At 37.3% G+C, this 12,759-nt stretch overlaps 1 protein-coding gene across 4 annotated transcripts in view; it reads left to right on the forward strand.

Moving 5' to 3' along the window:
- IFTAP (intraflagellar transport associated protein) overlaps positions 1–12,759 on the forward strand; it is a 60,473-nt gene that overhangs the window by 12,751 nt on the left and 34,963 nt on the right. For all 4 annotated transcript variants that reach the window (XM_082660383.1, XM_082660386.1, XM_082660385.1 and 1 more), the window contains one exon: positions 3,959–4,113. In XM_082660383.1, the coding sequence (XP_082516509.1) occupies positions 3,972–4,113 (142 nt within the window). In that variant the 5' untranslated portion in view covers positions 3,959–3,971. The remainder of the gene's footprint in view (positions 1–3,958; positions 4,114–12,759) is intronic.

The following is a 12,759-nucleotide window of genomic DNA, read 5'->3' on the forward strand; positions in this document are numbered from 1 at the left end:
TTAAACCAGTGCCTTGATTTATGACCCCAGACTGTCGGAGATAATGTCCTGTGGGTTCAACCAGCTGGCCCCAAGTGGACCTGAACTTGATGACAGCCAGGATCAATTAAAAACTGAAACTCCTAAACCATCATGGAGGCTCTGAGTACATAATACAATGTTGCAACCATTGCTTTTGCTCTCTACTAGAAAAAGTTACAAAAGACAGACGTCCCTGCTATTCCCTAGCAGTGGAATGAAGGGTTGACAGTGGGGAATTATAGCCATGGCATCAGCTCCTGAATAAAGCAACTTTTCCGTTTTCACCAACACTTGTCTCTCAAGTATTGGTCTTTCCAGCAGTGAGCAGTCAAACTTGGGTTCAGTACCAGCCTCATCTAGTTACATGTCCTTTCAGAGAGCAGGTGACACTAACCAGCTTGAGTGGTCTTTAGTTTCGTTGTTTGTTAGTAAGAAAGGGGACTCCAGGAAGGTTATGTGACTTTCTTGCTAGCTCCCAGTGACTCAGTAAGAAGAGAGCCATGTTCCTAAGGAAGCTTGTGGTCTCCCTGTGAAATTCAGTAGCCAAAGCAGAGCAATACATCCTCCCAGTGGTTCTTCTGGGTGCTGTGACTGTGAAAGTGTTACTTCTGATTTACCAGTGGGCGTTGTTATACATTTAGTTTTAGTTATCATCACAATATGCTCTGGGTCTTTTATGTGGAGCTTTAAGCCTTAAAACAAAACACCAAAACAAAGAATCCTGTTGTCCAAGCATGTGTGTGTCTCTCTTCCTTTTTCTGTTTTAGAAAAGTACTTTATGGTAAAAACACAAACTAATGTGAACGGTAACTGAAAAAGCATTGCTTCCTTCTAGAAAACCACTAGGATTTGCATAAACCACTTGACTGTCTGGTAAATGATTATCTGCTCTGTCAGTCTCTGGGGACTTTTAACGAGGTTATTTATATTTTTATAGATAAGGAAAGTTCTAAATTTGAAGGTGGGTATCTTCTAAACTCTCTAAACAATGACAGCTTGTAAAACTGGATTTTCCAAAAGTCTTTAAAAAGTCAGTAAAAACATAACCTCTCCTGTATTCTGGTAACCACGTGAATAAAATTAAAGGCATTGAAAGATTTTGAATTTGTGCTGTGTACAGCCTGTTGATTGTTTGCCTTTCAGTAAAGCTGAGATGTGTTAAGGCTAAATACTCAAAATACACCAATTTGAGAATTGCAAAGGAAGTTTAAAGGAATTTCTATTATCACCCTTAAAGCATCCACGAGAAGGCATTTACAGCAATATAAAATACAACCTGGCTGCTTCTGTTTGATATTTTGCCTGTAGAAGTAGATTACCTGAGAAGCCTTGAGAAAGAGATTGATATAGTACAGTGTTGGAATCTTGCTGGGATGCACTTCTGGAAGAGCAGAAGTGTTTGTAATTAAGTACATGTCCTACTGATAGTAAAATAATAGCCACCTTTGAATTTATCATTATTTATTATTTAGCAACTGAAAGCATAATATATTAAACTATGGGTTACTGAAGCCTGGCAGTATTATAGGTAAATTTGCATACACTATAACTGGTGCTTTTTCCTATATCTAATTTTCAGGTACAAATAGCTTGAAACAGTTTCTTTCACTTTGGGTTGGCACATAGCTACACGTTTTATTTTCACTTGGACTTCTACAATACCATGTTTTATCTAGGGTTGTAATGCATCACGAATTCTCTTGATTGATCTTTGGGTAATATTAGTACCTTCAAAGTCAAAGGGGTCACAGTCAGAACATGTCTTCATGTAGACAAAGGACAGAGTACTAAGAGTGATCCATTATCATCATCATCATCATCATCATCACAGCTAACATTTCTTGAGGCCCCATGTATATTCATCTAATCCTCATAGCAATCTTGGGAGGTTCTTGTAGCTTCACAATTCCAGTTTAAAACCGTTGGGGTCAGATGTCTTTCAGAATTCAGAAGTTTTTGGAGTTTAGAAAGGTAATCAGGGCAAATGCCACGTATTACAGAAAATCTCCAGTGAGATCAGGAAAGCACCTCAAAAGCAAGCCCATTAGTATTTTTTCAGGATATGAATAGTTATACTATTTAAACAGAATAAATAAAAGTCATAAACACTTTCATATTAATTCAGGTCAGGTCTTGCCACTAGGTGACTTTGGGTATCATCTTATGAATACATTTTTGTTTTATTATTTTTTTTTCTGAGCTTTTTGGTAAATACCAAATAAAGTTAATAACAGACACCAGATTTTCACCCTTGTTTTGGAAAAATAGAAGAATATGGTGTCCATACAGTATCAGAGAACCCCTTCTTTTTATTATCCCCCATGAATTACACTGGGTGCTTAGGCTGTCATTATTCTTCTGCTTTGTGTAGATAGTCATTTTTTCTCAAAGCTGTGTAAGAATCATATTTCACACAGAATGAATGGAATTTAACAAGATGAAATATCACAACCAAAAACAAAGTTCAAACTCCGCAGGGATTGAGGTGTTGTGTCTTAGCTGACAAGCATTTAGTTAGCGAAGCAGTCAATGAATGAGCTGACCATGTGAAGCGGCACTAGCATGTGAACGTGATCTTCAGGTATAAAGCAGGAGTGTAACATTTGGAACGTGAGAGTTAGTCAAATCTTAGTGTCTCCAGACCATACCTGGAGTCTTGTCTTCATTTCTGGATGGCATATTTTAAAGGGATGCAGGCACTGTGAAATCTTTTCCAGGTAGATTGATCAAAAGGGTGAAAGGACCCAAAGCCATGTCATACAAGGTACAGATATAGTATTGGGCAGGTTTAGTTGAGTCTTTTGCCAGCTTCTAGCAATATCTGACTATAGTACCTGCTCAAATGCATAATTTTAGCTTAAGACTGATGGACTGCCAGCTCTATGCCACCTCCTGAGCTATGAAAAGCCATGGACCCTGCCTTTCACGGGCTCTAAGTCTAACAGAGGACACAGAAATGTATACAACTATTTACAATACAATGTGATAAGTGGAACAGTAGACACCGCTTATAAAGAGGCAGCACAGAAATTATGATTTGCTCTTCCTGTGATGATGGGAGATGGGAAGCTAAAGCTTTCAAAGAGAAACTGAATTCTGAACTGGATTTTGAAAAAGAAATGAAGTGAATGAAATGAGAAGATTGAGAAAGGACAGTATAGGCTTGTTCAAATATTTGAAAGGATATCACGGATAAAAAGGATTGAAATTATTCAGTCCCATCCAGGGACTCAGGACCAGTTGGGGTAGGGTACAGGGAGACAGATTTAGGCTCAGTCTTAGAAGGAGGCTTTAATAGAGCTGTCCAAAGGCTTCTTTGGAACATTCAGAGTTCCCAGTGTCTGGATGTGTTAGAGCACAGACAAGTCAGCTGTTTGGCAGCAATAGTACAATAGTATGGAGGGGTATGTGTGTGTCATGCAATGATTAGAGAAACATAGTGAAGTACTTAAGGGCATGGGTTCTAGGATCACACTTCTAGAACTGACACTTCTGCCTACTGGCTCTGTGATCTGAGCTAGAATTGTTATGAAGTGCTCGGAACAGCACCTGTTACCTAACACGTGCTCAAAAGGAACTAATAAATGTTAGCCACTATTGTTGTCATTGGAAGGGTGGTTGTTTGACATATTCTTTGAAGTTCACCTTACCTTGAAAGATTTTGGGTTTCTGATTGTGTAACTGTGGTGATATTCCTGTGAATTAAGAAGATGGAAATGAGGAACTGAAGCAAAAATAAAATTGTGATAGTTAACAGTTTAGCAGTTGAGATAGGAATAAAACTCTGGTCTCTTGAACTAGGGTTTATTGCTCTACTAACTGTCTTGACTTGTCCTTTTAGGGCCTTGGAATTCTTCTACCTACACATCTGGAGTATTTTTAGGAGAGGCTGGTACCGCACAGCTCTCTGTAGCTCATGTTTTTCTTTGTCTTACAGAGAAAGTGGCTTCATGAATAGGAATGCCTGCCGGATACCAGAATTGGAGGTGATGGATGAAGATCGGCACATTGAAGAAGTCTTGGACAAGTTTGTGAATTGTCACGAGCAAACATATGAAGAATTTCTGAGCACTTTCACTCATCTTTCAAAAGGTAAAATGGAGAAGTAAACTTTCTATAGCAGTTGAGACAATGAATTTTATTATAGTTTTATGTCTTTGCTGTCTTTTTCAGAAAGACTATTGAATGAGCATTCATTCATTCTATCTCTTTGATCAGGTGATTCTCATCAGGGCGTTTGCAACTGATGCATGTAAATACTAACATTTTTATCCAATCAGGAGTTGTATTATGGAGTCAGAGCCATTGAATTTGAGAACTAAAGAGGACTTGAGAAATCATTTAGTAGTAATCCCTTCGTTTTATTTTTGAAGAAACACAAGTGCAAAAAAGTGGAGGTTTTTAAAAGCATATTGAAAACATTGAAGCAATCTAGCATAGTGTAGGGTGTGGAGTTACACTGCACACTTTTGGATTCTGCCATAGCCACTTTCTGCCTTGGGGGGAGGTCACTGAGTAAAGAGGGGATAATAATAGTACCTTAAAGGTTGATGAAGGTTATTTGAGATAATCCATGTAAAACTGTTAGCATAGTGGCTAGCACATACATGCTTAATGAAGGCTAGGTATTATTTTATTGTTGTTGTTGTTGTTGTGATGATGATGATGCTATGTTTTCTGTAGAATGGAAACAACCTTTTAGACCGGAGTGATAACTAAAACCCTAAAGGTCAAACCCGTGCTGTGTGTTTCTTGTGATGTGTTTGGTTGCCTCATGCAGTATTATTGTTTTATTGAGCCAACAGTTATAAGTTGGAAATTTTACATAAAGATCTTGATTTGCTTTTTTTTTTCTGATTAAGTGAGAAGGTCGGTTACCTCTTATTTCCCTGATGGCAATATCAGCTGGAGTTCAGGAGCCCTTGCCATGTGACCTCCCTCGTTTGACACACTCTCTGGCTCTCACACACTCGAAAAACCTGTGTATACCCTGCCTGCTTCCCTCACTTAAGTGGCTCCTGTAGGCATTGAGTTCTTGCTCTCAACCTTGGGATCATGGGATCATGGGATCCACATTCGGGAGACTGTTGACTCAGCTCTTAAGCGGAGTCCAGTGTGCATCTGGTCATGACAGTCTCAGGATACCTGACTTCATGATTTGAAGTTATAGTTCATGTGTCCTTAAGAAATGTAAAAGAAGAGTAGTTCTAATGAAGAAAAGGAAAAGTGATTCCAACCTGATTCTTTTATTGTGCCAGGTAGTGGGAATATCATTATCTATTTTGTTTACACTTAAGGGAAACAGAAAATTTAGGAAATTCTTGTTAACTTGGGCTGTGAATGATCTATTTTGACATGATATGTGGATCAAATTAATCTTGATAATGGCCAAATCATCTTTTGGTCTATGCACATGGATTTAGGAAGATGCTTGCTTTCTCTGAGCCTAATGATTTAGTTCCATGTTTTCCAGAGCCAAGCATGGCAGTATGAATGGCTGGGGTAGGGTGTGGAAGCAAGGATAAAACTGGCAGAACTAATGCATTTCGGTGTGCCAGTGGCATTTTGATAATCCAGATTATTTCGGAAATTTATTTGTAAGGCGGACTTTATTTTTGTACTCTGAAAGACTAAGAACTCCTTGCAAGGACTTGGATATTCTAAGGAGGTATGCTGTTTTTGTTTTTGGGATAAGGGGTCTAATTCTTTTTTCAATTTTCTGTATGCTCATTCCATGCCGAGAGAAACTGTTGCAGATGTGGTGACTTCATTTTGAGTTCAGTTTTAGGCCCCAAACTGAGCTGAAATAAATGATGACACAAGTCATATAAACTGCATCTCCAAGCACACTAGTTTTTTCCCTTTCAAAATGTCCCTAGGCGCCAGTTCACATTATAAACTAATGACCTGAAAAAATTCCTCCTACAACAAAGATTTGTGAGTGGAAAAATATGTCTTAAATCAGTAAGTGTCCTTTTTTCCCCCAGAAACATTTAAATACCTTCTGAAAAGCCAAATAGTACTTAGGGTCAAGCCTAAGAGTTGAATGATAGCCAGCAGAATTGATCAGTCAGTGTGTTCTGTCTGTTAGTTCTGTTTGACGGAAGACATGAAAGCTGTTTCTTCAAAGATTTCTCCTTCTTTCCAGCCCTTCATTTGTCTTAGTGTATTTGGTTGTTTTGCTGATATGAAGTGGAATCTTTTCTGTGTTAAACTGGCTATCACCACATATACTTATGTACATTTCTTTAGTAAGTTTAGTATCTCAAGTACATTACCATTTCCACTGATTGTTCTATTTATTTTTATAATAGTTATATGCCAGAATGTTTATGGGATTCATTTTCTTTCCAAGAGTGTTAAAGGGGTCAGTAATCCTATTAAAAATATTTCCCTGGAAAAAATTAAACTATAGCCTTATTGAAGAAATTCACATTACTGCTTCAGATGCTTGGAAAACAGTTGGAAACTGTTAATATTGTACCATAACTGTAACTGTAGTACATTTATGTTGACCATGTTTTGCAGTTTTTTGTTTCTTTTTTTCTTTTTTCCAGTACGCAGGCCTCTCACTGTTGTGGCCTCTCCCATTGCGGAGCACAGGCTCCGGACGCGCAGGCTCAGCGGCCATGGCTCACGGGCCCAGCCGCTCCGCGGCATATGGGATCTTCCCTGACCAGGGCACGAACCCGTGTCCCCTGCATCTGCAGGCGGACTCTCAACCACTGCGCCACCAGGGAAGCTCTTGCAGTTTTTTTAAAAAGCAGCTCTGGTTTTAATAATCACAGTGCATAGTTGATGATGATTCCAGTGTTTTGTCAAAATGTTTAAAGAGACATATTACTTATTAGTTTTAAGCAGACATTTATAATTGAATTCTCAATTAGTGTCATCAGTTCAAGAAAGTAAGACTTAGTTTAAGATTTGTGTTAGAAAATCAGCATGCAGGTTTTGGTTTTGTTCATTATCAGTGAAGACATTATATTTTTGACATTATTGTGGATAATGATAAGAGGCTGACTTTCAATCTTTGGTATTTCAGTTTCTTTGTGAATATAATTAATTTATACTGGACTATTTGTCTAAAGGAAAAATGCTTCTTCCTCCTTATCTGTTATGTTTCCATCTTTTTTTAGGTTACAAAAACACAGATATAAATAATGATACTTGATTTTCTGTTAATGCATTCATTCATTTATTCATTCAGTAATCCTCTGTGTCTTGTTATGATCTGAGTTTCTTGTTTTAGATGCTAAGGATTCAAAAACAATTAAGATATAGTTTGTGTTCTCAAGCACTCATAGTCTCACACACACACATACACACACGTACGCATACACACACACCATTATTGTTATGATTTTGTGCTTCAGGTAAAATGATTAATTTCCATTAAGGTTGCCAATTTTACCAACTTCAGCTTAAAATGCTTTGGAAATTGAAATGAATCTACTGTGATTTTATGATTAACTCTTAAATAGGACTTCGTATTTCATTCTTAAAATACCTAGGATCCAGATTCCCTAGAATCCAGATTTACCTGTTTCTATATTACCCCATAATAATAGCTTTTTACTCAACTGCCATATTTATCTACTTTAACCTATTTTCTTATGTCGAGATCAAAGATCTTGTTTCTGATTTTGATGTGTAATTTTGTTTCTTGTTTTCTTTATGCTGTTCTCATTTCACTTTCAATACTTCGTGCTTTTAGCATTTTATTGTTCTTTCAACATATATTTGAAAAGAAAAAATCCTGTCATCTCAATCTCCCTTTCTCCCTTCACACTTGTTAATATTTGAATTAAATTCCCCCTTAGGTAGAACATTGTGTGTCTGAATGTTCTGGACAAACGGCTAGGCCTGTGGCTTTATAATCTGGTGGTGGTCTAGTCTTTGATTGTCCCAAACTCTTAGTTTCAAAACCTCTGAATAGGTTTCAGTTTTTCTTAGGTTTTAATAATCTTAATACTCATGAGAGAGTTTGACCTTCTCTTATTGATAAGCAGCTAACATTTGTTAAGTACTAGGTATTATGCTTAGCACTTTACCTGGGTCATCTCAATCTTCGTAATTACCTAGTGAATTTCTTTTTTACGTTTTTATTTTTATTATTCTTAACTTACAGATGAGGAAACCAAGGCTTATGGTTAAGTAAATTGCTGTTATGGACTAAATTGTGTCCCTTCAAAATTTATCTGTTGCAGCCCTAACCAGTAAGGCAACTGTATTTGGAGACAGAGCCTTTTAAGAGGTAATTAAGATTAAATGAGGTCATAAAGGTGGGGTCCTAATTCAGTATGACTGGTGTCCTCATAAGAAGAAACACCAGGGATGCCTGTCCACAGAGAAAACACCACAGGAGGACACAGTGAGAAGGCAGCCATTTGCAAGCTAAGGTGAGGGGCCTCAGGAGAAACCAGACCTGCCTACGCCTTGATCTCAGACTTCTAGCCTCCAGAAGTGTGGGAAAATACATTTGTGTTGTTTCAGCCACCTGGTCTGTGTTATTTTGTTATGGCAGCCCTAACAGAATTGCCTAAGGTCATGTAACTAGTTAGTGATGACATTGGATTATGGGCCTAATCATCGTGGCTCCAGAGCCCGTACCCGGAACCATTTTGCTTTTCTGCCTTCCATACGGCATCGGGCAGTTCTCAAGGTCTGGGATTCACTGGCACGTGGATAATGTGAGCCATAGGAATGGATGTGCTACCCCAAAACACTTACACTCTGTACTTCTCCAGAGTGTAAGCTCCATGATGGCTGATTGCTTGGGGGTTTTGTTCACCATTATTATTCTAGTGTCTAAAGCAGTGTTTGGTAATGTAGAATAAATCAATGCTTAATAAATATTTGTTGAATAAATGAAACAAAAAGAAAATAAGAGAATGAAGGATGTCAGAAACACAGATAGGAGGGCCTCAGACCAAACCCTAAAGAACATACACATTTAATGGCTAGGCACAGTAGGAAGAGCCTACCAAAGGATGCCCCGATGTCATGATGCCCCGAGTTTGGATTTGATATACTAGCTAACTGGGAACCATAGTAGAATTTCAACACACACACACACACACACACACACACACACACACACGCACACTGCAAGGGATTTTGAAAAATAGAGGCAAAAAAGGAGAGAAGCAACTAGAGTCAGGGAGACTAGCTTAGCTAGGAGGCTGAGCAGAAATGCATATATGGTTGCAACAGACTCCACTAGGGCCGTGGAGGAGGAAATGGAAAGGAGATAGGGCCGATGCAAGTGAGAGTGACAGTACTTGGTAACAGGTGACTGACAGAGGATTAGGGAAAAGAAACCAAGATGAGTCACAAGTGTTTTACCTGGAGATCCTGAGGCCCACTGAGGCCAAGTGACTTGTTCAAAGTTCTCATTTCAGGAGCCTTTTATTTTTTCCCTTACTGAGTGTATGTTCTGTCAAGAGCTCAGGATCTTGGGCTGGGACTTGGTTTATACTTCTGGACTGATACATTTTGAGTTGTCAGTTCAGCCAAAGGAATATCACCACTCACACTTGACAACTTCTGAAAAATGTAATTAAAAATGAAACTGGTGACAGCACATAAAACAGCACGTTTCCGAAGTTGACATGTCATTTTGGTCCCCAAAGCTATTTTGAATTTGAACATTAGAAATGCATCTTTAAACTTCCAAAGAGGGACGAAGAGTCTTTTCCCCATCTGAAGAATGAATTTAAAATCTGCTGTAGAAAAATACCGCAGAGAAAAATAGAGAAAGCAGCTGGCCCTCTTACCAATTTCAGAGCAGAAAAGGAATTTCAGTAGAGCATAAAAACAGCTTTCTCTCATAAAGAAAACACAACAACAAAAAATAATCCTCGCTGTGCAGCCTTTTGCAGTTGTTTTCTGTCTAGTATTAGATAGAGACCAGCGGGCTTAGCATTGTTTTGACACCCTTGCGACTGGCAGATTGCCTGCCAGCGGAAGTTGGAAATGAACTGACCAGCTTTATGCTTCCAGGTGGCACTTAAGCCACATTTTCTGTGCTGTTGTTATCAGTCATTTAATTCCCTACTGAATATTGAGTGGTGTTTTTAGTTCACAGGCCATTTGCAGTGTCTTTCTGTTTCCTTTTTTACGTTAGCCACATTAAGAAAAAAGGCAACTTGGGAAGCACTTTTGCAAATGTGAGTTTAACAGTAAAGTGCATTATTGAAAATAGCAAGTACAGCAAGTAGCAGTAAACTTGCTTTAACTTAAAATATAGACCACTGGGATGTTAAATTCAAGAGAAATTTGTAGAAGGCATCATATGAGGACTTGGTAATAAAAGCAACTAGGCAATTAAAAAAAAAAACCCACCTAATTAACCTGGTATCCCAGGGGAGAGAATAAGGAAGCAGTTATTGATTGATTGATTGATTTTTTTGGGGGGGGTATTGTTGAAAAGACTAAAAGGAGAAGAAAAAAAGCTCATGGTTTTATATTGATCATACATTTAGTAGCTATCTGTATGTGACTTATTTATCACAGAATAACATCAAATATCACATAGAACACCGAAGGAGAAAAAAGTATTGGATGAAGTGAACTACTTTATAGCAGAGTCCTTTGGAAGAAGCATCATCAGCTGTTTAACCTTTTCTTTCTCTTTGGGGGACCAAACTGTCCCCCAAACTGTCATTAAGCAATTTTCATTTGTTTCTCTATTTCTTTTGTCATCACTAAATTACTTCTCTTCGGGAACAAATTGACAAATTATGAAACACAGAAAACTGCTGGTTCAGTTGCAGAAGGAAATTTCCCCCTCTCAAATTATGATGGATTTTGAGCTGATCAAGCCATTTTGTTTTAGAGATATTACCATAAATCTTCAGCCGCAGTTGTTACAATTCATATTAATTTTACACATGAATATTTGGTCCATAGATAGTCATTTGTCTTCTCTGCTGTAGTTTAGGTGTAATTGGATAAGGAAAGAAAATGTATTTAAGTATTTACAACATTTTGAATTAATCATTACATTTATTTTCAGCAGTGTTTTTAACACATATTTTCTTGCAATAAATATCTTTTCTAGTGTGTTTTCTCAGTAAAACACACATAAGATATTATGTGAAGTTTTAAATTTGACTTATGGCCAAATAACTGAATCATTTTATTTCTCTCTTTATAACTTTTCAATACACACACATATACATATATATTATATAGTATATTTTATATGTACATATAAATTAGGTGAACTTTCTTAGGCAAATGGAATTTTGAACTTTTCCAAAACACAAGCAAAGAATTACTGGTAGCCAAAGAAACTTTTAAGATGGTTACTATCAACCTTTAAGTAGCCAATTTAAACAATATTAAGTGCATGCACATTTGTTTCATATGCATTTTTCTTTAATTTTTACTTATTGTTGTCAATATGTTGTTATACTTGATGGAAAAGAGTAAATTACTGGACTTGAAACTGAGGTGGTCATAAGATTGTGTCCTTTGATTCAGTGAATGGGTACATAGTCACATCTGGATGGTTTTAGCAAAATGTTCTTTCAGCCATAGAACAATAATATTTTCTTTGAAACGGTCAGCTAAACACAAAGGGATACAAACAGGAAACTTTATTTTAACCGAACTCATATCTTCCTTATATGAAAATCCAACCACAATCAGTCTAGTATGAGATTTTTTGGTGTCTTTTTTTCCTTCCTATTTGGATTCATTCCAGGCGGGATAGATTGAAGTGAACACTAGTTAGCTTACTCTTTTTGCAGCCCATTGCTCCCTTAGCACAGTGAGGAACCATTGTACCATTTTCATGTTCTTTCCGGACTTAGCCTGCCTTTGTATTAGTTTTTGTAGCGTGTGAATCCCTGATTAGAAAAAAGGGATTGTGAATCAAGTACCATTTTCTCTTTTTTTTCCACCTTCTCCAAATTAGGCTTTGTGTGACTTATAGCCAGTCATCTAATTTCGGGGTATTGGGCTTAGTCCCTAATTGTAGTGTCAATCCAGTTCTTGCTAATGTTGAGGTCATTTCTGTATTGACTGTATTCCTGCTATAATTCAGGCATTGAACTAGAATCTGGGAATACAAGATGAATGAGAGAGAAATATGTTGTTCTTATTTATTTCTGTGTGCTGGGTGTTCCAAATGCTCTAGATGTGTGAAGGCACAATAGCAATCTATATGTCTGTAGACTACGTACAGTTACAGGTTGATTGCTCAGGCAATGCATAAAACACTATCTAGAATATTGCCTTTGGTTTTCGAGTCTCAATTTTAGATTGAATAAACACCTAATACGAGTTAAGAAAAGAGCAATAAGAATACTTAGAACAGCGGATTTAAAGACTTTTTCTTTTTTTTTACTTCAGGGTTTTTTTTATATTCAAGGGATGTCTTGGAGCACTCTGAAAAAAACGAGGGAGTGTGAAAGACATGTATAATTTAAGTCTGTTCTTGCATTGCTCTCATATGCCAATGTACGAGTCCTATATTATTACAGATTTATATAGAAGAGGTTATTCTACCTCATAAAGTTTGAAAACTTCTAGGAAGCATTTATTTATAAAGGAGACAGAAGAAAATTACTCCAGCTTTCTCCAACCTATATGAATAAAAGAGGTTGTCTTGAGTAGATGCATCTTTGTGTAGGCAGGCAGAAGGGCATGATCTCAAGGTGAAGGGAAATTTCTTAGGTTGGAGGAATTTAGTTTTATGAAGAATTGAGTATACTGCCCTTATATTTCTTA

Source organism: Grampus griseus, assembly GCF_964374135.1.
Source record: "Grampus griseus genome assembly, chromosome: 8".
NCBI lineage: Eukaryota > Metazoa > Chordata > Mammalia > Artiodactyla > Delphinidae > Grampus > Grampus griseus.